Source organism: Octodon degus, unplaced genomic scaffold, assembly GCF_000260255.1.
Source record: "Octodon degus isolate 3935 unplaced genomic scaffold, OctDeg1.0 scaffold00104, whole genome shotgun sequence".
Lineage (NCBI taxonomy): Eukaryota > Metazoa > Chordata > Mammalia > Rodentia > Octodontidae > Octodon > Octodon degus.
This window is the reverse complement of record NW_004524680.1, coordinates 3,401,264-3,425,343: the sequence shown is the minus strand read 5'-3', so window position 1 is coordinate 3,425,343 and position 24,080 is coordinate 3,401,264. Positions and strand designations below refer to the sequence as shown.

The 24,080-nt window shown below is 53.7% G+C and overlaps 4 protein-coding genes across 6 annotated transcripts; 3 read left to right on the top strand and 1 right to left on the bottom strand.

The window, feature by feature from the left end:
* Positions 1–3,229: 3,229 nt before the first annotated feature.
* Positions 3,230–11,246, bottom strand: Sharpin (SHANK associated RH domain interactor). Its single transcript, XM_023723880.1, has 10 exons — positions 10,550–11,246; positions 10,153–10,327; positions 8,269–8,406; positions 8,050–8,191; positions 7,858–7,966; positions 7,632–7,785; positions 7,440–7,558; positions 7,220–7,347; positions 6,992–7,146; positions 3,230–3,252 (listed from the first exon to the last, which is right to left on the bottom strand). The coding sequence occupies exons 1-8, from the start codon at positions 10,745–10,747 to the stop codon at positions 7,231–7,233; spliced, it is 1,152 nt and encodes a 383-aa protein (XP_023579648.1). The 5' UTR covers positions 10,748–11,246; the 3' UTR covers positions 3,230–3,252; positions 6,992–7,146; positions 7,220–7,230.
* On the top strand, positions 3,779–6,077 carry LOC101578150 (cytochrome c1, heme protein, mitochondrial). Its single transcript, XM_004638883.3, has 7 exons — positions 3,779–3,951; positions 4,456–4,652; positions 4,744–4,870; positions 4,956–5,113; positions 5,191–5,351; positions 5,591–5,691; positions 5,785–6,077. Exons 1-7 carry the CDS (start codon positions 3,826–3,828, stop codon positions 5,887–5,889), a joined length of 975 nt encoding a protein of 324 aa, XP_004638940.1. The 5' UTR covers positions 3,779–3,825; the 3' UTR covers positions 5,890–6,077.
* A 118-nt stretch (positions 11,247–11,364) lies between the features above and the next one.
* Maf1 (MAF1 homolog, negative regulator of RNA polymerase III) lies at positions 11,365–14,488 on the top strand. Its single transcript, XM_004638881.2, has 8 exons — positions 11,365–11,695; positions 12,496–12,622; positions 12,725–12,853; positions 12,926–13,091; positions 13,227–13,348; positions 13,430–13,549; positions 13,710–13,841; positions 13,959–14,488. Exons 2-8 carry the CDS (start codon positions 12,540–12,542, stop codon positions 13,978–13,980), a joined length of 774 nt encoding a protein of 257 aa, XP_004638938.1. The 5' UTR covers positions 11,365–11,695; positions 12,496–12,539; the 3' UTR covers positions 13,981–14,488.
* Positions 14,489–14,565: 77 nt separating this feature from the next.
* On the top strand, positions 14,566–22,911 carry Wdr97 (WD repeat domain 97). 3 transcript variants are annotated; one of them, XM_023723870.1, is made up of 24 exons: positions 14,566–14,749; positions 14,896–15,032; positions 15,159–15,787; positions 15,885–16,006; positions 16,176–16,875; positions 16,973–17,115; positions 17,198–17,434; positions 17,512–17,602; positions 17,765–17,897; positions 17,996–18,117; positions 18,301–18,361; positions 18,508–18,657; positions 18,744–18,983; positions 19,063–19,191; positions 19,293–19,376; positions 20,130–20,258; positions 20,349–20,570; positions 20,658–20,831; positions 20,936–21,133; positions 21,217–21,338; positions 21,413–21,575; positions 21,895–22,385; positions 22,473–22,534; positions 22,628–22,911. In XM_023723870.1, the coding sequence occupies exons 1-24, from the start codon at positions 14,620–14,622 to the stop codon at positions 22,825–22,827; spliced, it is 4,869 nt and encodes a 1,622-aa protein (XP_023579638.1). In that variant the 5' UTR covers positions 14,566–14,619; the 3' UTR covers positions 22,828–22,911. The 3 variants fall into 3 exon arrangements, with proteins under 3 accessions (XP_023579638.1, XP_023579640.1, XP_023579639.1); XM_023723872.1 differs by lacking the exon at positions 18,744–18,983; XM_023723871.1 differs by lacking the exon at positions 20,130–20,258.
* Positions 22,912–24,080: the final 1,169 nt, after the last annotated feature.

The window sequence follows — 24,080 nt, the reverse complement described above, 5'->3', positions numbered from 1 at the left end:
TCTCAGACTTGTAGTGATCCTCCTGTTTTCAGCCTCCCCAGCACTGGGATTATAGGCGTGCACCACCATGTGTGCCCGGAGTTGGGCCAGTGTGGGCCAATGTGACATGTGATGCCAGGGACCCAATCCAGGTCCCTGCAGTATGTCAGTCCCCAAAGCTGAGTAGTTTAAATAATAATTGTTTCATCTGGAAAAAACCATTGCTAGAGTTAACCTAAAAGCAGGGAGTTCTGTAACGGTATATTACAAACCGTTCCAAGATGGAGCCAGCACATATTCTAATGAAAGAAGCAGTAGGGGCCAGAGTGATCAGTCCAAAGTGTTTATTAGGAGAAGTTATTACAGAAGGTGGGGCTGTAGCATATCCCTGTGATGGGGGTAACAATGCATGTTAATGACAGGAGATTAGGGTGTGGCAAAGCTAAATTGATTAGTCCCAGCAAGCCAGCCATAGCTGTAGTTCAAAAGAAGTTCAGGCTGGTTTCTGGCTGTGAGGTTGTAACCAAATTTATCCACCCTGTAGCAGTAATCTGGCTCCAGCTGGCTTGAACTGCTCTCTCTGCCAGTTTGAACTTGGCCCCCTGACCTTTCTACTTGAACTCATCAGTCTGACTTTGTTACTGGGAGCCCCTACCCACAGCTGCTCTGATTTCCAAAGTCAGTTGGCCCCTCTCCAAGATGGCTGCCAGGCAATCGTCCTCTCCTGGGGTCAGTCTAAACCCAAATAACTTGCCACTGCAGGCCACTGTGTTTAGTACTCCATTCCACTGGCTCATTTCTCTGGGGAGGCCTGTGGGGTCACCAGTAGTCAGGTTTGGGCTGCCCCTCCCACTCTATGAGGTTGGGCTCAAGGACAAAACACCACCTGCCACTTTCTTTGTTGAAGACTGTCTTTTTTTCTCACCCTATGGACTTCAGTTCTTGTTTCAGATCCTTCCTAGGCCCAGGGGACCCACTTTGCTCTTTCTTTTCTTTCTCTTGCTATCTTACAGTATCTGGACACCAAATCTCAGAGAGGCTCTTTCTCTGCTGCTCTGCCATCTTCCCAGGGTGTACTTTTCCTTGTTTTTTCCTGTTTTACTCAGCTCAAGCTTGCTTTGCAGAGTGAGTCTCTCTCACTCTTCACTTTTTTCAAATAAACTTTGGCACTGCTCTTTGCTTGTTTCATTCAGTTCTTGTTCTAGATGAGAAGAAACTGGAATCTTAACTCCACAAGGTAAGGAGAACAACCCCAAATAAAGTAACATTTATTCACTGAGCCACTTTTAGAAGGAGCTACTTGATAACAGTAACAGTAATGGGGAGATAGCTCAGTGGCTAAAGCACTCTGCCTTGCAAGTGCAGGGTCCTGAGTTTGATCTCTGGTACAAACAAACAAAAAAAAGTAATGTGTAATGGATTTAGAAGTTATACTCCAGGGTCTTGTGTATGACAAGCAATGAATTGTTAGTGCACACTAGACAAGTGGAAAGGATTTTTTTTTAACAGAAAGGGTCTCACTATGTTGTACAAGCTAGCCTTGAACTTACTTATCTTCCTGCTTTTTCCCCCTACGTACTGGGATTACAGGTATGTACCACCATGCTTGGCAGTAGCTATATTTTTTGAATGCAAAACTGTACTCAGGTCAAGTACTGTAGGGTGCTATTTAAAATTAAGTGGGCCCTGGACATGGTGGTGTATGCTGTTAACTCCAGTACTCAGGAGGATGAGGCGAGAGGATTATCAGAAGTTGGAGGCCAGCCTGGGCTCCATGGTGAGTTCAAAATCAACCTGGACTATATAGCAAAACTCAGTCTCAAAAATAATTAATTCGAAAGCACTCTGGGATTTAGCAAAACACCAAGGCTCTGGGTTCAACCCTCAGGAATGCACAAACACAAAATTGCCTCTTTTTTTTTTTTTTTTTTTTTTCTTTTTAACCAGGGATTGAACTCAGGCCCTTGCGCTTGCCAGGGAAGCGCTTATTCCACTGAGCCATCTCCCCGGCCCCCAGACTAGTCTTAAACTCACAATGGGGCGGGGGAGATGGCTCAGTGGAATAAGTGCTTCCCTGGCAAGCGCAAGGCCCTGAGTTTAATCCCCAGTTCTGAAAAAAAAAAACAAAACAAAACCTCACAATGATCCTCCTGCTTCAGCTGCCCAAGTGCTGGGATTACAGGTGTGTGTCACCGTGCCTAGCTCCACAAAGTTTCCTTTGTGATATTTTTCCTAATCCAATTCTGCTCACAGGGTCAGTGGCAGCACAGGAAATCATACCCTACATTCCTGATATTAAAGGAGCAGAATGTCCACATTCACTGAAAATTGTCATTTATCTTATCTTTATTTTTCATTTATCTTATCTAATGGCTCCCTGGAAAGCTCCACTTACAAGGCCCTTCAGAGCTTGCCCAGTAACAATAGTTTTCCCCTGAGACTGTATGCAGAAGACAATTATAGGCAAATTAATTTACAAGCTGCTTGAGGGTTTGGATAAAAGCTGGGGCAAACAAAATAAACAAAAAATTTTAAAAAATCAGTGAAGATCTCCACAGGGGCTTTGAAAACCCAACATATTTCTGGGAATGTAAGTAACACAAATAGGGCTGTGGATATACTTAAAAAGTCCTACACTCTCACCTCTGGTTGACCTTGAGGTTCCATACTGAGGGAAGTAAATACTAAGGTAGAATAGAAAGCTGCATAATGTAGTGTGGGAGGTATGGTCCAATATGCACAGAGCCACTTCGGAAAGACTGGGAGATGTATTGGTCCCCAGATAGGAGAAATACCTGAACTGTGGCCTGTCACTCATCCCCCACAGCACCACAACTGTAACACATTTCTTGGGATGCTAACAGTCTTTAGGTTTAGCATTCTGAAAAAGTTGATTCTAACTACGTTTGTTAGTCTTCCCCTTGCTTTTATGCGGGGGACGAGGAGGAGGGACTCTTTCTAGGGTCTCTCCCCATTTTCCCTCATTATAGTTTCTTGAGGGACAGTTGGCTGACCTCGGGGCTGCTGCATCTATTCTATTCTATTCTATTCTATTCTATTCTATTCTATTCTATTCTATTCTATTCTATTCTATTCTATTCTATTCTATTCTATTTATTTATTTATTTTGTGTGTGTGTGGCCAGCTCAGCTCACCAGGGGGCGGGGCTGGCTGGCATGTGGTGCTGGGGGATTGAACCGCGGTCCCTGTGCTTTGCTTAGCTTAGCTTGTTCTAAGTAGGTGCTTTAGACCACTGAGCCATCTCACCAGCCCCTGCATCTATTCTTTGTATAGTATGTTTTTTGTTTCCAGAACCGGGGATTGAACTCAGACCCTTGCACTTGCCAGGCAAACGCTTATTCTACTGAGCTATCTCTCCGGCCGGTATAGTATGTATTTAATAAGCCCTTGTCCAATAAACCAAGAGAAGACAACCTTCCCATACTGTAGATTTCCCAGAGCCCAGATCTGAGTTTGGCTGCCTAATTCACTCTCTCTGGAGTTTGGCCCAGCACTGCATCTGGAGGGGATCCATGGGTCCTCCTTCAAAGTCTGCGTCTAAGAGAAGCCTATAGGCTGCGGGAGCTCGGGACTCAGTGGCCAGAGCTGGTACCACAGTAGAAATCTGCACGCTGACTAGGCAAGACAGAGATGCACCGGGCCCCGCCCACGAGCCAGTTCCCGCGGCAACCGTGGAAGCTTGGCTCAAAGGTGTGGGCTAAGTGACACTTTCGTCCCGTCCAGGCCCCACCCCCAATCCAGCCCCTAGTCCGACTCTCGCGCGGTCTGTCTGAGCTCACATGCGGCGCAGAGGCCGACGGGAGCCGCCGCTCTGAGAAGGCCGACATGGCGGCGGCGGCTGCTCTTCGCGGGGTGGTGCTTGGCCCGCGGGGCGCGGGGCTCCCCGGCTCGCGTGTCCGGGGCCTGCTAGGCGGCGCGCGGCCCGGGCGGCTCCCGCTGCTGACTCCTCAGGTAAGCGCTTGCTGACCTGGCCGCCGCGCGCCCCGCGGCCCTTGAAGGTCACGGCAGAGTTCTCCGGGCACTCGCTGGTAGCGGGCGGGCTGTCCCCACGCGGCGCCCCCACCCCCAAGTTGGGGCTCTGCTGCCCTCTGGTAGCCGGGCTCTGGGACCGGGTGCAGGGCGGGGGGCAGATTGTGGTTGAGAGCTCCCGGAGGGTTCATCGGGGACGCTGCCCCGCGCCGGGGTCTACGCTGGGTTCATGTCCTGAGGTGACCCCAGCCTAACCTCCGCCGGCCAGTAGTGACCTTGGTCGGCCGCAGCACATTCTGTCATTAGGCTTGACACCGGCTCAAGATGGGAGCTGAATTATAGCCCCAGGGCCAGCGGGCTTGTTGACCCCCCACCCCCGCCTCCTGCTGCGGTGATTCGGCCAGTGTGTGGTAGGGAGCAGACACCGAGTCGGATCCCCAGGCCTGCAGGTGGTGTCCTGGCAGGTACTGAGTGGAGCTCTTGCAGGCAGTGTCCTTGTCTTCGAAGTCTGGTTTTTCCCGCGGTCGGAAGGTGATGCTGTCAGCGCTGGGCGTGCTGGCGGCAGGGGGTGCAGGATTGGCCGTGGCTCTCCATTCTGCTGTGAGTGCCAGTGACCTGGAGCTGCACCCCCCTAACTACCCATGGTCTCACCGTGGGCTCCTCTCCTCCTTGGACCACACCAGGTGTGCAAATAACTGGCTGGCTGGGGGAACGACTCCATGGACTGGGTAGTGTAGAATGTTAAGTGCCCCTAACCTTTTTCTCTTTCTTTAGCATCCGGAGGGGCTTCCAGGTATATAAGCAGGTGTGCTCTTCCTGCCACAGCATGGACTACGTGGCTTACCGCCACCTCGTGGGCGTGTGCTACACGGAGGAAGAAGCAAAGGCCTTAGCTGAAGAGGTGTGGGGCTGGGAAGTTTGGGCTCAAGGCTTGGGGTTCCCACTGTGGTGGCATGGTAGGATTGTGATGGGGTTCTTGGTGGCAGGTGGAGGTCCAGGATGGTCCCAATGAGGATGGGGAGATGTTCATGCGACCAGGAAAGCTGTCTGATTACTTCCCTAAACCATACCCAAATCCTGAGGCCGCCAGAGCAGCCAACAATGGAGCCTTGCCTCCTGATCTCAGCTACATCATCCGAGCTAGGTACATGGACTAGAAAGGGTGAGGAGAGGAGGGTGTGTTTTTTGCCAAGGGCTGAGGAGCCATGGATCTGATTCCAGGCACGGTGGTGAAGACTATGTCTTCTCCTTGCTCACGGGCTATTGCGAGCCACCCACTGGGGTGTCCTTACGAGAAGGCCTCTACTTCAACCCCTACTTCCCTGGCCAGGCCATTGGTATGGCCCCTCCCATTTACACTGATGTCTTGGAGTTTGATGATGGTAAGTCCTTCACTGAGTCCTTTTCTATCCCCAGATACTCTCCATGTCCCTTGACCCTGGGAGGTCCTGTCCTTTTTTTGGCTAGAGGGTTGTCTGAGGGCTTGGGTACCTTTTACAGTCCTGTGGGATGCTGTTCCTTTCAAGCTTTGAGTAAAAGCTAGTCTGGCTCCATGAAGTAGGTTGCACCAGGTTAGGTATTAACCTCTAAGGGTAATGCTCATTACTTGTCTTTGGGTTAGGCACTCCAGCTACCATGTCCCAGGTAGCTAAGGATGTGTGCACCTTCCTGCGCTGGGCATCTGAGCCAGAGCATGACCATCGAAAACGGATGGGGCTCAAGGTGATTGGCTGGGCAAGGGCTACCGTGAGCATCAAAGAGAGGCTGGGAGGGATCTTTTCTTTGACCTTTCTCCTGAGCCTGCTTTGTCTCTAGATGTTGATGATGATGGGCTTGTTGCTGCCACTGGTCTACGCGATGAAACGGCATAAGTGGTCAGTCCTGAAGAGTAGAAAGCTGGCATATCGGCCTCCTAAATGACCTTGTCCAACATCTGCTTGCCATCTTGCCTGAACAGGCCTTCAAGCCCAGGAGCCATCCCAGGCCTTAGGTGGCCCACTCTGCCCAGTCTGTTTGGGTGGAGGGGAGAGGGCAGGAGACTTGGCTCTTGTTCCAGACCTTCTTTCAGCCCTCATCTTGGGAATGAATTAAATTGTTCAACATACACATTTGAGCTGCTGTGTGATAAACTTGCAGGGGATTCTGGTATTAAGTCCCACACCCTCACAGGAAGTCCCAGGCAGTGTGGCCAGCCCTGCCTCCTATCTGGGAGACCAGACATTGATGGGTGTGGGACAGAAAGCCAATGACTGTCTATGGAGGAGGCAGCATTTAGCAGGGTGTAAGTCTTGGCACACAACAGCGTTTGACCAGGTTAGTTATTGCCCAGGGGCCCAAGAAATTGCTGGAATGAACCATAAAGTCTCAGGATGTTAAACCACTCAGCCTATATTCCAGAGAGCACCACTGTCTCCGCTAGAGGAAGGCCTGAAGCTATTGTGCTGGACTGAGTCAAGTGGTATTGGGGAAGTTTGGGGGGCTTCTAGCCATGTTAGGAAATCACAGGCAGAAAGGGTACCTGGAATATTTCCTTGGTCATATAGGACGTAAGTGGTAGTGTCAGGACTGTCATAGAATGTGGGTCCAGTCCATAGGGCAAATTGGTGAGTCAAGGCCAAACAACTGTTAAGTGGCTTGGCTCACCCAGTTAAGTGATACCTCAGGGAACACTTGGCAGAAGGGTCAAGTACCATAACTTCAGACTCCTAGCTCCTGAGCTTTCCTTGTCCCTGTGAAGCAGGGAAAATACCCATGCTCTTTGTTGGTATCCTTACTGGAGCAGGCTAAAAGTCAGGTAGTGTCTGGTAGATAGCAAGGATTATGGTAAGGGCTAGAGCACACAACCCAAAGCAGCCAGGGGAATACTAGCTCTATCGCTAGTGGGACTTGGGGCCCAAGACTACTCTTCAGTAACCACCGGGGCTTGGCTAGGCAACCCTACCTGCTGACTTGCCCTGACACCTTCCAATTTCCTGGCTGGGCTGAGACAGTTCTCACTGACACAGTGAAGGGGACACTGGACTGGCATATGTTTTTAATGATGCCCATGGTCTTCCCCCAACCCCAGATCTGGTGGCTCTATTCTGTATCCCCAGTGAGCAGCCAGTGGAAGACCCCAAGTTCAAGAGGTGATGCAGGAATTTGGATCTGTGAGGCAAGGCCCATGTTCTCTGTAACCTGGGGGAAAAGACAGGTCATTTCTACTTATTTGTCCTACATACCACCTCTGTCCCCTAACCTCTAATTGTACCTTTGATAGTTCTAGGTGGAGGCTGGAGGAAGGGAATTCCAAGTGCAGGGCCTCTGGGTGCTACACATCTCACAGCCTGGGCGGCTTGGGGCATTGATGAAGGTGCAGGAAGGACAGGGCCAGCCAGGCTGGAGAGGCAGAGAGATTTGTTACTCTTTTTTCCAGTGACCATAGCTGCCGAGGGTTAGCCTGCCCCTGCCCATACTGATCCCTTGCCCACCTGAAGGGGGCTGGGGAGACTGGAACTGGCTGGTTGGGGGGCTTGGGGCAGCCCCAATGTCTGGGGAAACAAATGTCCTACTTTCCCATCCATCTTCTGGGAACATTGAGGGCTGTGTCCTGTGGGAGAGGAGGGGGGCTCAGAGCTGTCTCCATCTATACCCAACTTCCCTCACCACCATCAAGAACTTACCTGGGGCTTCTCGGGGGGCTGAAAGCAAGTAGAGAAAGGCAGGGTCCCCATCCTGCTGGATGCCATAGGAAGCAAGGCTTCGCTCAGGCACACATAGGTCTCGCCCAATGACCCAGCGCTGTACAGCAGGTGGGAAGCCAAACTCTGAGAACACCTGTGGAGAAAGCATCAGAGCTGGGTAGATCCACTCCCCTCCCCTGACAGGGCTCCTTGACCCTTTGCTCACCTGTTCCTGGAGTGCTGCAATGGTACAATGAGGATAGACCTTCAGCGAGATGTGAGCAGAGGATGTAGAAGCCACACCAGATGTAGCATCTTCAACTGTGACCTCCAGCCTGGAGGGTCAGAAAGTAAGCTAGGGGTTGGGTGAGGAACTTGGGAGGATCAGAAGGTCAAAGTGAAGTAGACCTGGCCTCACCTGATAGGACCAGGTGGGAAGCAGTCTGCTTGGAGCTGGACATTGAGAGCCACGTGATGCTGGGCCAGGATTGCTGCCACTTGAGCTGCCCGCTTTTCATCTCCACCTGCAATGGCCTGGGCCAGGTGCCCAGCCAGCTTTTCTACAGAGATAAGAGGACAGCTGTCACAGCCAGACACTAGTTACTTCTCCCAGGCCCCTCTGGCTGGCTGGCCTTACCTTTCTCCAACAAGTCTCCAGGGCTCCAGGTCAGGTTTGCCTGAGATTGGGATGCTTTGAGTGTTGGGGCCACAGGGGGACTGGGCAGGGAAACGGGGCATATTTCTGGATGCAGGACTTGGGGTAGGCTGCCATTGCCTAGGAAAGAGATGTGTAGTAGCTGGTAGCCTTTGCTCTCAGGTTTCTGGGACCTCTCCCTTCTCCCTCTTCATCCTGGGCTATATCAGGTTCTATCTCGGCCCATACTTCAAAAACATTTTCTTTTCCCAGCCTTGGCTCTTGCAAACCCCTCCGAGGTCCCTGGCCAATGTCTGTTGTTGCTGGAGCTATATTTGGCTCACATTTAGGACCTAGAGTCCTGAACCCTTCTACTGTCCAATCTCATCTGTGCCCCTCCTCCATACAGCAGAACCAAAGACAGGTCAGACCCTGCCCAACAGCAGCCCAGAAGTCAGTGACCTATTCTTGGTGCCCTCAGTGGCCTCTCATCTTCTGGCATCTCTGTCTACACAGAACACACACTTGGGGTCCTTTCCTTGGGGATCTTTAGAGTCATGCACAATGATGTCTCCCTTATTACCGCCTGCCTGAGGCCAGGCCACTGCAATGAGGTTTCTGTACCCAGTGCTAACACTTGTGAAGGTCTCATTCCCTTGATATTCTGAACTGTCTCCCCACTAACATGAGAAGTGCCTGCAAGCACCTGGTGCTGTGTTTGTGTCTTAAGGGTCATTTGCACATACTCCATTTTTTTTTTTTTTAATTTTAGGGAAAGTCTACAGGGTATTCAGAGTTTCACTACTAGATCAGACTTGTAGTGATCTGCCTGTTTACAGCCTCCCAAAAGCTGGGATTACAGGCACACGCCACCACGCTCAGTCTCCATTCAGGGATTTTATACCTGCTGTTCCGCAGGTCACATAGTTTATACCAGGCTCTTCAAATTTCACTCTATTGTCAAATTTCTCAAGACTGCCTTTCCTGCCACTGTATTTTAAGTAGCAGCCCTCCCTCCCTCCAGCACTTCCATTCCCTCTACTATCTAACTGAAGCTTATTTACTGATTTTATGTCTTTCTCCCCTCTAGATATGCAAGTTTCAAGGAGACAAGGATTTGAGAACTTGGGCTAAAGAAGTGTCCAGTATTCAGCCACACCAGGGGCTGAGTATGTATATTTGGTGAAGGAATGAGCCTCTCCTTTTTTTAATGCAGATTGACTTAGGCTGTCTTACATTACACTGTCTGGTTGTCTTCCTCCCTCTGTGTTCCATTTGTCGGCTGTCCTTCCTCTCCACAAATCACTACCTGCATGCCAGTCCTTTTTCTCTAGGATTCTCTCTCCTGATTACTTCGTTTGACCTTTTCTACATCTTATCTTTACTTCTGGAGAGTCCCAGCTCTGACCCAGCTGTGTAAGAACTTAGCCACTTCCACACCCTTCCAACCAGACCCTGTCTAGGAGCCTTGCACTACCTGGCCCCTCCATCTTTCTCAATCTTAACTACTAACGTTTCCATTTAAACAACCATAAACCTCAGCTAATTCCATGACCTTAGAATCTCTGGAAACATCCTCCTCTGAAGCCCTATCAGGACCACCCCACATTAAGCAACAGACATCTAAACCTGTCACTTCCATTGAATATCCTCCCCATTGCTCTCCAACTTAACGTTTTTATTAACACTGGGGTCGGGTCCTCTGGCCCTGGTTTGCTATGCCTTGGAATTTTTGTCTGGTACTTCAGCCAGCAGCTCCTAAATCTCTACCTTTCTCCATTCTTTCTCCTGGGAGCCTTCTGAGTTGCCCAGCTTCCTCCATCACTGCCCCATCCCGGTGTGAGCGACCCGGGCTACTCTAAATGAGTCTTAATTCCAAGGACTGACCATTTTGTCCCTCCGCGGAGGCGCCTTGCACCAGGGCTGCCCACCGCTGAGCTTCCTCAGGGTTGAGGAAGTGTAAGCTGAGGGTTCCAGGCCCTCCTGGCGGAGGATGCAGCTCGTGTTGGCAGGGGCCGCAGATGGTGTAAGAGACTGACTCCAAGGGCCACTCCAAATTGACCTGAGGTGGGGGAAGAGTCCAGGCTTAGTGGTCTCCTACTCTGAATTAGGTATGGTGACCAAAGGAAGACGTAATAACATCTACAGGCTACTTACAAGCAGGTATTAGCATTAGCCTTATTTTACAGTTTTAAGAGAAGCAAAGAAAAGTAACTGGTCAAGAGTACGCAGTGGATTGGAAGAAGGACTTAATCTTGGGCTCGTCGCTCCACTCTCAACTTACCGCCCCAGGTCCCGCGCCCTGAAGTTGCAGCCGGAAACGCCCAGGCCGCTCGGGGTCCGTACTCAGCAGAAGCCTCCGTAGCGGCGCCTCCGCATCCGGCCCGACCCCCAGAGGTCTCACTGTAACGGGCACAGCTAGGAGGACCGTGGCCGAACCATGGTCCCCGGCTGCTGCCGCCCCACCTGCCGGTGGCGCCATCTCGAGTCCGCCCCGTCCCCAACCCTCCGAGCCTGCTTCCGTTGATCAGGCAGCTGAGTGTCTCCACCGACCAGAAACTATGACCCTGAGACTACGTTCCGGGCTTGGCCAGAGTGTCCGAATTCAGGAGGAGGCCCAGGGCCGCGCACCGTCCAACCCTAGCCCTTGTGTATCTGAGAACGTACGTGGCCTGAGGGTCATGTTTGAATTGGGTGTTGGAGGCAGTGGCAGAGTCCTAAGCGCCAGACGCGATTGGAAAGCGGCCACGGGCTGTTGGACTCAGAGGGTCAAGCGGGTAGAGGTTGCAGTCCCAGTTCTGGGATACAGCGGGACCACAGACAGAACACTTTGCTGCGGGCTTGGGTCTCCAGGTTACTGCCCCTGGTAGGCACAGGTTCGCTACTCCCACACGGGCCCGGGGGCGGGACGGAGCTCGGGCCAATGAGCGACGGGGCGGGAGGCGGGTTCGCTCGGTCGAGAGAGTGACAGACAGTGGTTTGATCCAGTAGGAGTGGAAGAGAGAATGAGCGACGGAAAGCCTCCCAATGGCTGGTCGCGTTTTCGAGCCTGGGGCTGAAGCGGGCCATTCAGAGGCGTGGGGCCGGGCCTGCCGGACGCTTGTTGTTGTCCGGACGGGAGAAGCGGAGGTCGCTGGTTTGCTTGCTCTCTGTGGTGCTCTGTGTTGGTGGACGACAGGTCGGTCGCGAAAGTGGGCGCTGTGCAGGGGGGCGAGGCTATGTCGTGGTGGCAGCCCGGATGGGCCGGCAGGGCCTGGAGTAACGGGACGTCGCCGCAGAGCTTCTTCCCCCGGACACGGCGCAGTCCGAACGGAGGCCGCTGCGCCACCCTGCGGCTCTGAGGAGCCCGCACCGCTCGGAGCCCGCCACGCCTTTGCCCGACACCGACGCGGAACAGCCTGGCCGGCCTGATCTTGCTAAGCCCAGGCAGGTGGGTGCCCGCCCTGAGCCCGCGACGTCCAAGGCCGCCGGAACCACAGCGCCCGGCAGGCCTCGCGCCAATGCATTACCTCTTGGGACTCGTAGTTCTGTGGTGGCTCGGCAGGAAGCCCCCCCCTCGCTTGCCGCACTGCCTGCTGGGACTTGTGGTTCAGCTGCAGCTCGGCAGGTGCCATCCAGGTCGGCCAAAGCTGCAGATCACTAGCTGGACGGTGGGGGGCTTTCTCCACTCTTTGGTGTATGAAAGGATTAGGTGTACTTGCAAAGTAGGAATCTGTGGAGTTTGTTCCCTCGTTGCTAGAGAAGCAGCCCATAGAACAGAAGGGCGCCTATCCAGTGACTGCAGGGCCTGAGCATCAGTTGTCCTGGTTCATACCCTGGCTAAGGATCCCAACTCTGCTTGTAAGGGGGGACTTCAGGAGTCATATCCCTTGATGCATGTAAAGTGACTCACATGGTGGGTGGGTCCTCTTTCTGGATGAGTATGGGGACAGGGAGAGTTGAGTGAGGGACTGGTCCAGCAGCCCCAAAGTCCTGAGCTGTCCCCTGTCTTTCATGATGCAGAGGATATAGCTGAGCTGGGAACCTGGGCTTGCCACCTTAGGTAGCAGGATCTCATCACTTTTGAACTAGTGCTTAGTATTCAGGGTTGGCTGGAGGAGGGAGAGGAGCTGTATGAAGCCTGGACATAGGCCAGAGCCATCTGTGCAGTGTTTTGCTTAGGGGATAGGAACACTAAAAGCAGAACTCCATGGGGCCAGATACACATGGCCTGGCTTCCTACATCCTCAGGCAGCACTAGCCCCTCTGGAACAAGGAGTCCCCTCCCCAAGGTCATGAAGCTGTTGGAGAACTCCAGCTTTGAGGCCATCAACTCACAGTTAACTGTGGAGACTGGAGATGCCCACATCATTGGCAGGTGAGGCCAGAGGCTCTGGGGGCCACTGTCTCAAAGGTCACTGCCCTGGCTCTTTAGTTGAACCTGGCAGGGCCAGCATGCTCCATGGTCTGCATCCCATAGGATTGAGAGCTACTCATGTAAGATGGCGGGAGACGACAAGCACATGTTCAAGCAGTTCTGCCAGGAGGGCCAGCCCCATGTCCTGGAAGCACTGTCCCCACCCCAGACCTCCGGCCTCAGCCCCAGCAGGTGAGCTGAAGTGGGGCCTGCCTTTTCTAGGCTATGGGATGGTGGGCTAGGCTGATGTTTGTCTCTGTACAGACTGAGCAAGAGCCAAGGTGGTGAAGATGAGGGCCCCCTCAGCGACAAGTGCAGCCGAAAGACCCTCTTCTATCTGATCGCCACTCTCAATGAGTCCTTCAGGCCAGACTATGACTTCAGCACAGCCCGAAGCCATGAGTTCAGCCGGGAGCCCAGCCTCAGCTGGGTGAGGATCGGGTGGAGGGACCCACAGCCCCACAGCCATTCCTGCTGCAATCCCCAACTTTCTGTGGTTCCTGGGCTCTGTCTAGTCTACATCTGCTGTCGTGGACCCCTGTCAGCCCTACATGACCTGCCCTAGGTGGTGAATGCAGTCAACTGCAGCCTGTTCTCTGCTGTGCGAGAGGACTTCAAGGACCTGAAGCCACAGCTTTGGAATGCAGTGGATGAAGAGATCTGCCTGAATGAATGCGATATCTACAGGTGTGCCAGAGTCTCTGCAGGTATGTCCCCTGGTGTGTGTGGCACTAGGAGCCTCACATTACTGCTTGCCCCACTCCCCAGTTATAACCCAGACCTGGACTCAGACCCTTTCGGGGAGGATGGCAGTCTCTGGTCCTTCAATTATTTTTTCTACAACAAACGACTGAAGCGAATTGTCTTCTTCAGCTGCCGCTCTATCAGGTTTGTACACCCACCTTCTTTCCCCTAGCTCCCTGGGCCCCTACCATTTTCTCAGCTTTGCCCAACCACCCTAACCATGTTTTGCCTGAACATCCTCCCTTGGACCAGCAGCAGGTCTGGGATAGGTGGTCCAAAACTTTTTTTCCACTTCCCTACCCAGTGGTTCCACCTATACACCCTCAGAAGCAGGCAATGAACTGGACATGGAACTGGGTGAGGAAGAGGTGGAGGAAGAAAGTGGAGGCAAAGGCAGTGAGGGTGGGGCTGAGGAGACCAGCACTGTGGAGGACAGGTATGTGATAGTGATGGTGGCCCTAATCCTTGGAATGGGTGGGATAGATCAGAACTGCCCCTGCCTTGTCTGCTGGGTAGTGGCACTTCAAATCCTGTTATGTCAATCTCTGCCCAGGGTCCCAGTGATCTGTATGTGATGAGAGGAGCAGAGGCTCCAGCTTCATTCAGCTTCAACCAATGCCTGGACCTGCCCACCTTGAGGGGCCCCAGGGCCTCCCCAGCTGATGGCCATACCCTGGCGCTACCACAATCCTGGTGCTGCGCAAGGTCATACCTGCCTACCCTTTTGGCACCAGCCTGTGGATGTCCACTCACCCCTGCAGGATCCTATTGCCCATGCTGTGGCTGGACTAGACAGCACAGGGCCTTGTGGGAAAAGTGACTGCCCTGTCCAGATGGACTGCTGTAAGCAGAGATGGACCACAGAGTTTATTTTTATATTTCCTACTGGGTCTGCACACTCCAGCCCCAAGGACCAATGTCCTAAGGCTCCACAAGCAGTCCCTAGTGGTCAGTGGCTCTGGTCTTGGGCCAGCCCCTGGTGCCCATCTGTCCCCCTACTTCCCCAGGAGGACTGCGTGCACTGAGTGTTACTTTGCTGCAGCTCATTTGTTTTCAATAAAAGTTTCTGTGACTTAGTACAGATCTGGGTGCGGCGAGGGTGGGGCCTGCGGTGGGGCGGGGCCTGTGGTGGGGCGGGGCCTGCGGCATTCCGTATTCGAGCAGAGCAACGAGTAACCGCTAGGTCCTGGGAGCTGTTGGATGCCACTGTGAATATGGAGGTAGGAGTGGTGGGCACAAGCAGCAACCTTTCAGCAGAGGGAGATAACCTGATTCCAGATTCGGATCTGTACGATGTGGACAGCTATGACACCCCAGACCCAGGGTTACTATTGGAAAACGATGGTGAGCCCCTGGCCCCCATGTCTCCTTAGAGAGTGGGTCTCACAAGGGCTCTTTTCTGTGCCGGAAATGGAACTTCTCCAGGTAGTTCCTGACACGTATAGGGTTGTCCCCTTCAGGGACTGACGGACTTTACCGGCTGTCTGTAGAGTTGTACTTTCGGGAGACACCACAAGTCCAGCAGCTCTTTACCAGTAGCCAGCGATGGCAAGACATGACTTTACACACCCGCGCCCGCCAGCTGTGGCTGCTTCTGCGTGCAGGCCTCCACAACCTCGTGGAAAAGGTGTGGCTTGCCCGGGCATCTGCCTCTTTTCCTGAGCAGCCGTTTTCCTGCCCGTCCCGTCATGTTTCCCTGGGCAGAACCCCTCCTTCCAGCCCCTAACGAAGGCCTGTCCATGGTGACCCACAGGTGAAGACAGCCGAAATGCGTGCAGCTCGTCTGACACATGGGCTGGAGCCACTGCGCCGCCTGGAGGTGGCAGCCGGGCTGCATTCAGTGGCACAAGACCCAGAGGGCGGGCGCTTTGTGGTGCTGGACGGCGCAGGGTACCTGCACCTACATAGAAAAGACGGCTGGGCACAACAGAAGCTGCAGGCCCCCATAGCACTTACAGGATTGGTGGTTGTGCCAGGACCTCTGGGAGCTGTGGGCCGATTTGTAGGCTGGGGTCCTGCTGGGTTAGCCATACTGGGGACAAGCCTTGGCCTGCTGTGGCGGAGCCAGCTAGGGATGGGCAGGGCACAGTACCGAGAACCCACTTGCTGCCTGCCAGTGCCCAAACTGGGTCTGTTGCTCGTAGCTGAGGTTGGTGGCAGCCTGGCACTCTGGAAGTTCCGTTCAGGTGGCCGTTGCCTGGTACAGTGCGGGTCAATTATTCAGCCTCCACCAGGCATGGAAGGCACCCTCAAAAGGCTGGCTCTGGGGCCAGTATCTGCCCACCGTGGCCCACATTGCCTTGCAGCCTACGGCTCATCGGTGCTCACTTTGGACCTGCGCACCTGGGCTCTCATTCACGTGTGCCAGGATCTACATAAGACGTGAGGGGGACATGGGGACATGAGGTGGGTCCCTTAGAGCCATGCACACATAGACGGTCTTGCTGAGTCTGCCGGGCCCCTCTTTCCCCATCTCCAGTACCATCTCAGACCTGGCATACTGCAAGGAGGCAGAGGCAGTGGTGACAGCTTCTCGAGACAGTACAGTGAAGGTGTGGGAGATGGACTGGCAGATCCGAATGGTGTTCGTGGGCCACACAGGTGCGGGCGCTCCGGGAGCCCTTGGAGTGCTTTCTCTTCACTCTGAAAGTGTTCGGCTGCCCCAGATCTCAGCCGACTCAGGCCAGGCTTCCCTAGCCAGCAGCATCTGGGCTAACTGCTCCCCCTCCCTCAGTTTTGGAGTGCTCAGAGTGACTGAGCCTCTCCACAGGCCCGGTGACAGCTATGACTGTGCTCCCGAAAACCACTTTGGTGGTGTCGGCCTCGCAGGACGGGACGCTGCGCACATGGGATCTACAGGCGGAGGCGCAGGTGGGCGAGGCAGCACTGGCTTACAGAAGCCAGGACAAGCTGTCCTGGCGTGTCGACCAACTGTTAGCGCCTGCAGGCACCGGCTGGCCTGTGCTATCTCTGTGTGCCAGGAGTCTGGAGCTGTGGAGAGTGCGCGAACTCTACTCGACGCTGGCTCAGCTGCCCGCCCGGGTGCTGCACCTAGAGGTGGCGCCCATGCTGCCCGTGCCTGTAGACCCCGTGCTACCCACACGCCTCATTTGCGCGTGCGCAGATGGTTCAGTCCTCCTGGTGTCTGCTGCATCCGGTCGTGTGGTGAACACCCTGCTCCTTGACCTAGAGGACTGTGCAGCTGCTGTGGCCTACTGCCTGCCACGCGAGGCACTATGGCTGCTGACACAGGCTGGCCATCTGGTGCGAGTGAATGCAGCACGCTGCCCCATGAGTGTGCTGCACCGTATAAGCCCACCTTTGCCTCCTGCATCAAAGTTCTGCTGCCTGCACCTCTACAGCCACCTCACTGACCCCAGCACTGCGCTTGCCTGCTGGGAGATTGTGTGCCAACATGGGGGTGACCCACGTCGCTGTGCCATGGCCTGGGCCTGGAAGAACAAGAACCGGTGGGTGCCCAGGCCTCTCTAGGTTGCTGCAAGCCCAGCCCAATCCCGCCCATTTGGCAACAGGACCAGTGCCAACAAGCTCCATTGTCACCTGCAGTTATCTGCCTGTGATGGGTCACACAGATGGCATGCTGTCAGTGTTGGACTGGCTCTCTTCAAAGACTGTCTTCCATATAAAAGCACACAGTCCAGGCCCAGTCACTGCCATTGCATCCACCTGTAACAGTATCGTATCATCGGGTCAGTATCTTTTTGCACCCAAAGCCAATTCAGGAACCTCTCGCCCCTGCGAAGGTCCAGTCCTGGCTTCTTCCATTGATAGGTGGAGACAGGACTGTGAAGGTGTGGCGCGTCTTTCCCTATGCTGAAGAGAGCCTGAGTCTCCTGCACACCTTCTCCTGCTGTCAGCCAGTCGTGAGGCTCTGTGCACTGGGCAATCGAATCACTGTAGGCTTTGAGGATCCAGACAGCGCAACCTATGGCCTGGTACAGTTTGGCCTGTCTGAGGGCCAGCGCTCTGACCATCGGCCCCAAGATGACCCTATGGACCACATCACTGGTGAGGGGGTCAAAACAGAGGTGAGGCCTGAGTCCCTGTTTCAGCAGAATAGTTCCTGACATCAGCCCAACCTGCAGGGCTGTGTTGCTGTCCAACGCTCAAGCTCTATGCCTGCTCCAGCCTGGACTGCACTGTCCGCATCTGGACTGCAGAGAACCGCCTGTTGCGGTAGACTGGGGTTGGGGGTTGTGGATAGCTGGTTGGGCTCTCCCTACCTGTTCCTCCCATAAGAGTCCAGTGACTTGGGGGATAGAGCCTCGGTCTCATCATTCCTGAGTTTCCTACTCTATAAGCAGGGGATAAACGCTGTTCTCTGGGTACCCCCCACAGGCTTCTGCAGCTGGATGGTGCCCCTCAGGCCCTGGTTTTCTGCAGCAACAGTGCAGACATGGTACTGGCACTGGGCTCTCGCCTCTGCCTAGTGTCCCATAGGACCTACCTTCCCACATTCTACCTGGTCCAGGTGTGTCATGACAGCAAGGTGGGTTGGTGGGGGGCTGTTGCATGCAGGTAGTTCCTAAGTCCAAAGATCCAGGCTCTTCTTGCTTGCTCCTCTCTTAGAAGCTGCATCAGAAGGTACCTGACGTGGTGGATGATCCTCCGCTGCCACTGACCAACTGGGAGTCACTGACCCCCATGCAGCTGCAGAGACTCACCAAGTTGCAAGGAATGGACAACCTCAGGTCTGCTGGCAGCCTCCCACAACACCTAGCATGAAGACTCAGAACTCCTGGGTTCTTCAAGGGGTACCACAGACTCCTCCCAGTCTTGGCATCTCTTCTCTTGACTGGTCCTTGTCCCACTTTCTGCCCTGTTCCACTGGTAATGCCACCTAGCATCTCACCTGCCTTTGTCCCTATCTGCAGTGTGGATTTGCCCTTCATCCATCGCCAGATGGCAACACTTCAGCATCCAGTGGTGAAGGAGGTACAGAAAGTCTTGATGCTCTTATCACCTCCTTGCCCAGCCCTACCCTCTGCCCAGACTCAAGCTTCAACCTTTTAGTCCCTGGACTGGCCTGACTACATAACAAGTTTCATAGATGTACAGCTGCCTTCTGATCCCAACCTCAGGACTTGGAGGCCCTACAGACCAGAGATCGAGACCTTCAGCAGCTGAAGCTAGGTCTAGTAGTCCCAGTGGCTCAGCCCCCACCCTCCTGGAAACAGCATCAGGAAGCTTTTGAAAATTATCTATATCTGATCTATGGTCCTAGCCTTCTGGTGAGTTTGGGACCAGCCTCAGCCTTACCCACGGCCCCTCCCCTCACCCCAGGTCTAATATGGCCACCTGATACTACTTATACCAGGGTATTCAGTCTCGAATGGATTCACAGCAGTGGAGCACCTTGGCCATCACCACAAAAAAAGAGTCCCAGGATGAGAATGCCTTACCCAGCACTGCTCCCTTCAGTCAGGCTATAATCAACACTAAATCCCAGACAACACCCACAGCCCTAAGGGCCCCATACCAGCGTTTTGCCCGCCCTCCCCGAGTCAGCTTACCTATTCCACCCATCCACCGGAGGGTACACAGTAGAGCGTCCCAGGTGAGGCCTCTCCTTTCCCGCATGACTGTCTGCCATCACTGCCTCTGCTTCCACCTCCATGACCCCTTGGATGTCCTAGCTTCTAGCCCGCTCTTCCCTGAGCCATGACCTGGGCCTCAGTCTGGATCTACTGCTTCACTCAGAGCAAATACAAGGGACAAAGACGAGCATGGCCCTGGAATCACTGACCTCCCTCTTGCAGCACAGGGTGAGGAACTCAGGCAAGTGGGGTGCCTTCTGCCTCAGGCAGCACTTCAGGGACTCTAAAGTCTGTGTTCTGCTCTGAGTCCCTTCTTCTCTTCTTCCCAGGTCCCACTATTGCTGAAGAAAAAGCCCAAGGAGCCTCTCTCAAATCTCAAGGGCTTCTTTCCTGCCACCATACATCCCCACAAGGTGAGACTCTCAGCTTCCCCCCAAGTATCATCTTTAGGGTTCACTTTCCTTATGCATCCCAGGTTTGCTGAAAACTTAATATTCAAATGTGACTCAAAGGCTTTGAGCTCCAGAGCTGTTCACCTAGCCTGGTGCAGCTATATTTGGGCATAAGTTCCTTGCCGACTTCCAGGCTAGGAGTTGAGGCAGGGGTTACACACTACTGGCTCTACCCTCACCTCTTCTCCCCAGTGGGAGTGACTAGAATTCAAGGCTCTTCAGAGGAGCAAGTTCAAGGGAAGCTGAGCCTTCAAGATCCACAGTCTTTTCATACTCCACACTGAGTGCCTAGACAGGCCCAAGCCTCACCAAGTACGCACTTGCACCAGCCAATGTGGGTCCCTGACCCTACAATCTGGACATCCACATTTTCTCAAGCCCTATAGCACCCTCTCTTCAAGCTTTTTTTTTCCTGTTACTCCCCAACCCCAGCTTCTTCTAGACTTTCCTGTCCCAGCTTGGACTAGGTCATATGGAGAGTATGTGAGGGCCAGCTGTCCTCTGGGTCTCCATTATTTCCCAGTTTATGGTGTGCCCTTCCACCTGGTTTTACAGACTTCCCTGCTTGTCTGTGCTGAGAGCAAGGGCTTCATTTTAGTCCTTGGAAACTGGGCCCCTGGCTGAGAGACTCAGAGTACTTACTGGTACCCCTGAGTGGTATCCCAGATAGGGGTCTTAAGTTTCTCATCCCACTCTGATGTGCTTCACCTCCAGTACTACAAACGGCCCATCAGCTTCCCAGGCTTTGTGCCCAACTCTGTCGTGCTGCAGCAGATGTGGCTGCCCATGGAGGTCAGCTGCCTTGGATCTCTGGTCCTGCTTGCCTCCCGGAGCAGGCTTAAGGCAAGAGTCAGGGATGGGGATGGCATTCAGGCAGGGCTCACTGTCCCCTCAGCCTGCTACATGCTCCCCTTTTCACTCCCATCTGTGCAGCCAGGTCGAAACATGGATGACACATGGCTGTCAGAACACAGGTGGTCTACAGGCAAGTGGCAGAAGAGATTCCTCCAGTGGCTTCACAGAGATTCCAGTGAGGAAGAAGAGGAAGAAGAAGAGGAAGAGGAGGAAGAGTTTCTAGAGGTGGACTGGGATTCCCTAAGCCCAGATAAGTCTCACTCTGAGCAGCAGCTAGATTCTTGGGAGCCAGAGGCTCAGGTAGGTACCTCAGACTGCCATAGGAGGGGTGGGCTTGGTACCTACAACCCAGAGAGCTGGGTCCACAGCTGATGTTACTTCTTCTAGAATTCTACAAACTTGACCACAGAGCCCTGGAGCTCCTATGAGGCACCAGGGACTAGCATCTATAGTGATTCATACTCCCTTTGGGAAGAACGCTATGGGCATCTACCTAAGTTCCTGCATTATTTTGTTGTCCAGAACTGGTTCAAAAAGCTGTTCCCCATCTTCAGCCTGGAGGTTTGGGGGAGCCTTGGAAGCCTGGAAATATAGGCTGGGATGGGGGATGGGGAGAAGGCACTAGGGTGCAGGGCAGTGCCACAGTCTCAACACACCATCCACAGACCTACCCGGAGATGGGCACTGTGGAGGGTCTGGCCTCACTGTTCATAGACCAGCTAGCAGAAGACACCTGGGCAGCCCGTGTGTATATCCTCCAAGCACTGCTGAGGCTGATTCCCAGTGTGAGCCGAGAGCTCCAGAAACGGCTGCATGGCAGTCTCTTGCAGTTGCTTAACCAGGAGAAGCCTCCCAGCCTTGAGGTAAGCTTCTCAATAGCCCCTTACCTGCTGCAACTTACTGCATTGACCATGATGCCACCCCCACCTCCCACCCCTGTGCTTAGGACCCTATACAGAAGCAGTTTGTGATATTGGCACTGCAGCTGCTCCTGGCCTGTTCACTGGATTCCCGTGACGTGGTGGTAGAGCTCATGTCCTACTACCTGTATTCCCCACCCACCTACCGGTGAGTCATGCTCCTGGCTAGTCCTCCTCGCCAGCTGGGAACGCCTTGGGTTAAGCTGTACACATCTGTCTCAGGCCAGAGCTCAAGAAACTCCTGCACAGTCTGGGCCTCCAGGATCCACAGGGCTTCCTGTTCAAGGAAATGCTGACCTGGGTCTCAGGCTCATACTCTGAATCCAAGGCCATGCTGCGTGCACGCTGCTGCCAGAAACTGGAGGACATGCTCCAGCAACTGAAGGTCTGGTACACAGGGGCTGGGTGGGCCACGCTTAGGGAGCGTCACACTTCCAGAAATCCAGAAGTGCCCAGAGAGAGCCAGGTGGGACTGCACTGCAGGAATGCTTATGTAGGCTTTTTCTCTGCAATTCCCCAACTTGAGTTTCTCTGGGAAAACTTGTTCCCACTGAAGGCTTTAGCAAGAGCATGATATTAGAATCAGAGACTACAGTGTAGAGGCCTCCTAATCAGGCAGTTTTCTGGGTTAGGCATAGGGGCAGAAAGGAATTTCAGGGGCTGAGGAGCTAGGGTGTTTTCTTGACTGATTATGTCCCCTATAGATGGAAACCACACAGATGACTACAGCCAAGACATCTGCAGTACTGCCCAAGGTCTCTGAGACCTCAGTCCCTACATCTACTCCCAAGGAGACCCTTTCACAGGCTTCCATGGTCTGGGGGACATCCATGAGCATCCTGGAACTGCAGCAGGAGACAACTAGCTCAGAGCTCCAGGACAAGCCCAGGCCCATGCAGATACGCACCAAGCGGACCAGATACTTTCTCTCTGATATGCTACAGAACTTCTGTGTGGTGCCCCAGGCCCGCGTAGACCACCTAATGAAACCTGTGCATCGTGATGAGTTGCTGCCACTTGAAAAGACCGACTGGTCACGCTCAAAGGTACTGGACCTGTGCACCATTGATGCACTGAACTTATTCTGTGAGAAGGAGTGTATCAGGCACAGCTTGCTGCAGGAGGTAGAAGATACACCCTCGGCCCTGCGCCTGCTAGAACCCAACACTGTTGTACTGCCGCCTCGGGATCGTGGGTATGTGGTGAAGGGATAGAGTGGGGGATGGGGGAACTGCAAGGTATAGGTGTTAGGTGGGACTTGGCTGAACCCATCCTCCCCTAGGTTCCATCCCATCCTCCGGCTGCAGGAGGCAATGGCCCAGAGCTCTGAGATGAGACTGAGGGGTAAGTGGGCCCTATGATCTAGCCTGGACCCTGACTACTGGCCCTGCCAGCCCCAGTTGGTGCACCCCTGCCTCATTGCCTGTTTGCTCCCAGGCCACTTACTGTCCCAAAACTGCGCCCGCACGCTGGATGGTACCATCCGTTTACTGAAGCTGCCACTGCCTCGGGTGGAGCCAAGGCCCTTCCCCCCTGGCTGGCCTAAGCCCACTCGTGCTCAGCCCCCGAGGCTCCTGCAGCCATCCCTGCAGCGCTATTTTCTTCTGGAAGACACAGACCCCAACAACTACAGCTAGTGGCTTTGGCCTGGCGCCCCTCCCACCGACTTGAGAGTCATAACCTGCCCCCCAGCCTGTGCTATAGCCCAGAATAAAGTCCAGAGGCTGGGATTCCACTTCAGATGTGATCTTCTTTCTTGGGCTTTGTGGAGGGCAGCGAGGCTGGGCAGGATAGGCTCTGAATCCTCTTGCTGAAGACAGAACCCTAGACTTTGTTAGTCCATGAAGATGGAACACTTCCCCTGTGTGGTGGCCCATCTGCCTGGAGAGAAGGAGACCCACAGTGAAGGACAGTTAACTGGGTTACCCACAGACGGGACACTGGCCATCATGATGGTTCTGTGCACCTGCAGGAGGCCACAGATGTGTGTCAGGGTAGAGCCTTTCTGCTAGGCATGCTGTTTTCTGCAAAACAAGAAGATAGCCTGTTTTGGATCTTGCCACCTAAAAGTCCTTGTAAGGTGAACATTGTCTTGGGGTGCCGGGTATCAGAGGGCTCACTTCCTTCTGACCTGGCAAGGCACTGATGGGACCTTGCACACATTAGTAATTTGCTCAGCTTTTGTGAAATTCCCTAGCTTTTTTACCTCCTTTCATTGAGATGTCTGAGCAGTGATCTGTCCTATAAATCCTGTAAGTTCTCAATTTTTTTTTTTTTTTTTTTTTTTTTTTTAGTGGTACCATTGATTGAACTCAGGACCTTGTGTTTGCCAGGCAGGTGCTTATTCTACTGAGCTATGTCCCCAGCCCTGTTCTCAACTTCTGACTGTAGATGTTCCTTGTCTATGGTTAGAACAGGTTTTCCATTCCTTCCCTTTGTTAGAAATGAGCTCCAAACTCAAATTGTGGGTGCCAAAGAAATGCATTGAGACAACAAGCAAGAGGACTCACAAGGCAAAGCTTGAAGTTTACTTGTGCAGGAGAGTGTGAGAGCACTCAGACCTGAGGCAGGGGGTGCACCTAGAGGCAGGGAAGAGGTGCTGCGCCTAAGGCATGGGGAAAGCTTACAATCAATCCATGTTGACTGATTTTAAATCGTCAGGGGAGGATCTGAAGGTTGCTGTGAGGAAGGAGGAGCAGAAGGAGAGAGGCATAGGGAACAAAATGTCTTTGTCTGTTGATAAACTATCCTAGGGGCTGGTGAGATGGCTCAGTGGTCTAAAGCACCTGCTCAGGACAAGCTTAGCAAAGCACGGGGACTGTGGTTCAATCCCCCAGCACCACATGCCAGCCAGCCCCGCCCCCTGGTGGGCTGAGCTGGCCACACACAC